The sequence below is a fragment of the Centruroides sculpturatus genome, unplaced genomic scaffold (assembly GCF_000671375.1).
Source record: "Centruroides sculpturatus isolate CEXI.00-Female unplaced genomic scaffold, Cexi_2.0 scaffold1721, whole genome shotgun sequence".
Lineage (NCBI taxonomy): Eukaryota > Metazoa > Arthropoda > Arachnida > Scorpiones > Buthidae > Centruroides > Centruroides sculpturatus.
The window spans coordinates 59474-62624 of NW_019385976.1; the positions used below are offsets into that span (position 1 = coordinate 59474).

At 30.3% G+C, this 3151-nt stretch overlaps 1 protein-coding gene across 1 annotated transcript; it reads left to right on the plus strand.

Annotated features, from left to right (window-relative positions):
• Window positions 1–510: 510 nt before the first annotated feature.
• On the plus strand, window positions 511–1968 carry LOC111612898. The gene is made up of 3 exons (XM_023354186.1): window positions 511–543; window positions 1327–1516; window positions 1608–1968. The coding sequence occupies exons 1-3, from the start codon at window positions 511–513 to the stop codon at window positions 1844–1846; spliced, it is 462 nt and encodes a 153-aa protein (XP_023209954.1). The 3' UTR covers window positions 1847–1968.
• Window positions 1969–3151: the final 1183 nt, after the last annotated feature.

Sequence of the window (3151 nt, forward strand, 5' to 3'; positions counted from 1 at the left end):
CGGAATGCTGGGAAGAGTTTGTGTTTCTTAAAGATTGTAAACGCGATGGTGTCAGTGAGAAAGATGTGTCTTCTTCTGTGTCTACGACGGAAAAAAATGTGTCGTCTGAGATACCTTCTGCTGTTCCTATTGTACACTCTAGTCATCAGAAACCCTACTGAAGAGGCCTTGACAGGCGAAATGCATTTGGGGTGAAGTATATATTTATATAGAAATAAAATTATATTTTCTTTGTTAACCTGTTTACCTTTTTTAATTTTTTATACCAGTCTACGGACTCGGGACTTATTAAGCCTCCAAAGGTCAGAAACGAATGGAAAACTAGTAGTTTTCCGTGTACTAAAGATTAGTACAGTACGGTAATAATAATAAAAAAATAGATTATCTGACTCCATCGATTCTTTTTAGAATATTTTTATAATAATAATCAATATACTTGAATACTTGAAAGATGCAGAATTAGATTTATGCAGCCGAGTGTGTACCAAATGCAAAGATATCAGCGTAAACATGATGTATCACCGAGTAACAATGATCATAAGGGTAATTATTGTAACATTATTCTTTTGATTAAATGCTATGATTATGTAATTGCTACAAACGCTCAAAATTCCATATTCGATTAACATTTCTAAGTTACGGAATTCAGTTTAGAAAATATTAATTACGGAAATGGCGAATTGTACTTTCTGTTTTTGGTAGAGTTTGTATGATTTGTGCATAAAATTGTGAGTTCTCTCTTTCTGAATCTCTTTCTGAATTTGTAGATTTTTCAGTCATCAATGGATTTAGTGCTGTGTCTTTCCTTAGAGTTCCTTTCTCTACGTCAGGTGTTTTTTCATTTGTCTTCATTAAACTTCAATTTCATCAATAAGATAACGATGTGTAGCTTTTAATAGACGATTTAGACTGTCAGTTTAAGGATGTAAGTTTTTATGTTTTTTACGCAAATGGCGTAAAAATATAGTTTTTTGGCACCAATATAAGTTTTACGACATCCTCATATGTTATTTAAAGTTGTAATTATGTTTCTGATTTTAAAAATGTTTAATGAAACGGCGATAATTGACTATTGTTTTAATTTCGTATTTGTTGAAATTTTAATTTTAAATTTAAAAAATTCGATCAGTTAAGCAGATTTATTGTATATTTATTTGTAGAAAAGTTCATAGTTTAAAAGGATCTGAAAAGTTTTTATAAACATTAACGTCAATACATTTATACAATACTTTTAGAATAATTGAATTGCAGTAAAATAAGTTTTCATTAATCACATTACGTAAGTAAATTTACATTTGCTGTAAATATTCTGATTTATTTAAACAGAAAATTCCTTTCAATGTAATAATCACTGCAATCAACGAATCGGAAGATCTACGTCCCTACGTTGGTTTCGACGACAATTTTCAATACAATTGGTTCGTTTTAGGACATGAACCCAAACCTACGACTCCATCTGCATATGATCTTAATGAATCCGGAGAAACTACACTTGCGTCTATTCCAAGTCCTAAGGGTATGTACTTTAAGTTTTTATTGCATCGTAAGTAGCTGTACCATGCAAATTTGAAATTATTATTAATTGTTAATAACAATCACATTTTTAGTTCCAGGAAACTCTGTTATAACGTGCAGGAAAAAGGTTTCTAAGTACTCAACCGACAAAATCGAAATACAAATATCAATGTTTCCAAACATTCCAGGTTTTAATATTTTTAATCATTTGTTCACTCTACGTGGATTCAAACCTATACTTTATCACAAGCCAGATTCGATAAAGGAAATAGAAGATGTATTCCACAAAATTAATATACCGGACGAACAAAACAAGTGCATAATCTTTTAGAAAGATATTACAGTATATTCGTTCGGAACTAAACATTTCATGGACTACTGTGATGTATACAGGCTCACACTATTTCATGGTGAGAAAGTCAATGCTTTTCCTGTTTATATTTATAAAGGTAAAACTGGTTATACGACTATCAAAGAGCAATTGGAAAAACTGAAATATTGTGAACTGAAAATGGTACAGAAGAGATGTTTCGCATATATTTTTTGTGACGAGTTTACAGAGTGGATGGATTCAGCAACTCGAGCATTTAGCGAAGTGTTTCCTTTAGTGAAATACGTTACTCATAACTTTTTACCGTCCTATTTATCAATTATCCCAAGCGAAAAAAAGTATTTTAGTGTAGAGCAAAACTATTTGTTTCTCTGCTCTACAATAATGGTTTTTGTGTGGTGGGGATAAATTTATTGTATTAAACTGGTTTAGTTATAATTTGAAATTTAATTGTCTTTGGATGATAGTATTATTCTACATCAGAGGTTTCAATTTTATCCGCAGGTAGACCACACTAAAAGTCTCAGTACTTTTCGATGGGCCGTTCAAGTTGATTTTTTTCTTATTAAAAATGACAAAATAACTACGAATGAGTTTTACTGACACCACAAAATTCTATAAATTGACGAATATGTAATCACTGTTTTTTATTGTAATACCACATTTTTAATCACGATTAATATAATTTTAGCTAATGGATGTAAAACATATCAATACCATAGATTTTTTGAAATTTACTTTTCATAATTATGTAAATTTTTGAAGGTTTTAATTAACTTTGCCGAGAATCATTTCTGCAATCGAAGACTCCTAATTTTCATTAGAATCAGTGAACGTCACATCACCGTCACAAGGTAAACGGCTCATCAGAATGACAGGTGTTCGTATGTGGATGTTGGTATTACAAAAAAAGAAAATGGCTAACTTATTGACAATGTATAACTGGGCGAGTTGTTTGTTTACACACGGAAATGCCAATTTCTAAATTATCAAAGCATTTACTTCGTTAAAATGAGTATAAAATTTACAGTAATAAATATACTGAGATCGATGGGATTTTTATATATAAAGTATAATATAAATTAAACGCCTTTATATAAGGAGTAGAAAAGACGGTCTTCGAAACACTATTATGTATGGCTTAGAATTAGAAAACCAATTGTAACATATTTAATGAATGACATGACATGGACAAAGTTTACATAACGTTACAGAAATTAAATTATCATTAGGTAAAGAATATTAAAGTCAATTGACAAAAGTATCCGTTGAATATGCAATAAATTTGCAAAAAGTGTAGATGTG

Coding starts and splice junctions, on each gene's coding strand:
- LOC111612898 (XM_023354186.1), top strand. CDS start 511: ATGATGTATCACCGAGTAACAATGATCATAAGG. Junction 544..1,326: donor GAGTAACAATGATCATAAGG/GTAATTATTGTA, acceptor TTATTTAAACAG/AAAATTCCTTTCAATGTAAT. Junction 1,517..1,607: donor GTCTATTCCAAGTCCTAAGG/GTATGTACTTTA, acceptor TCACATTTTTAG/TTCCAGGAAACTCTGTTATA.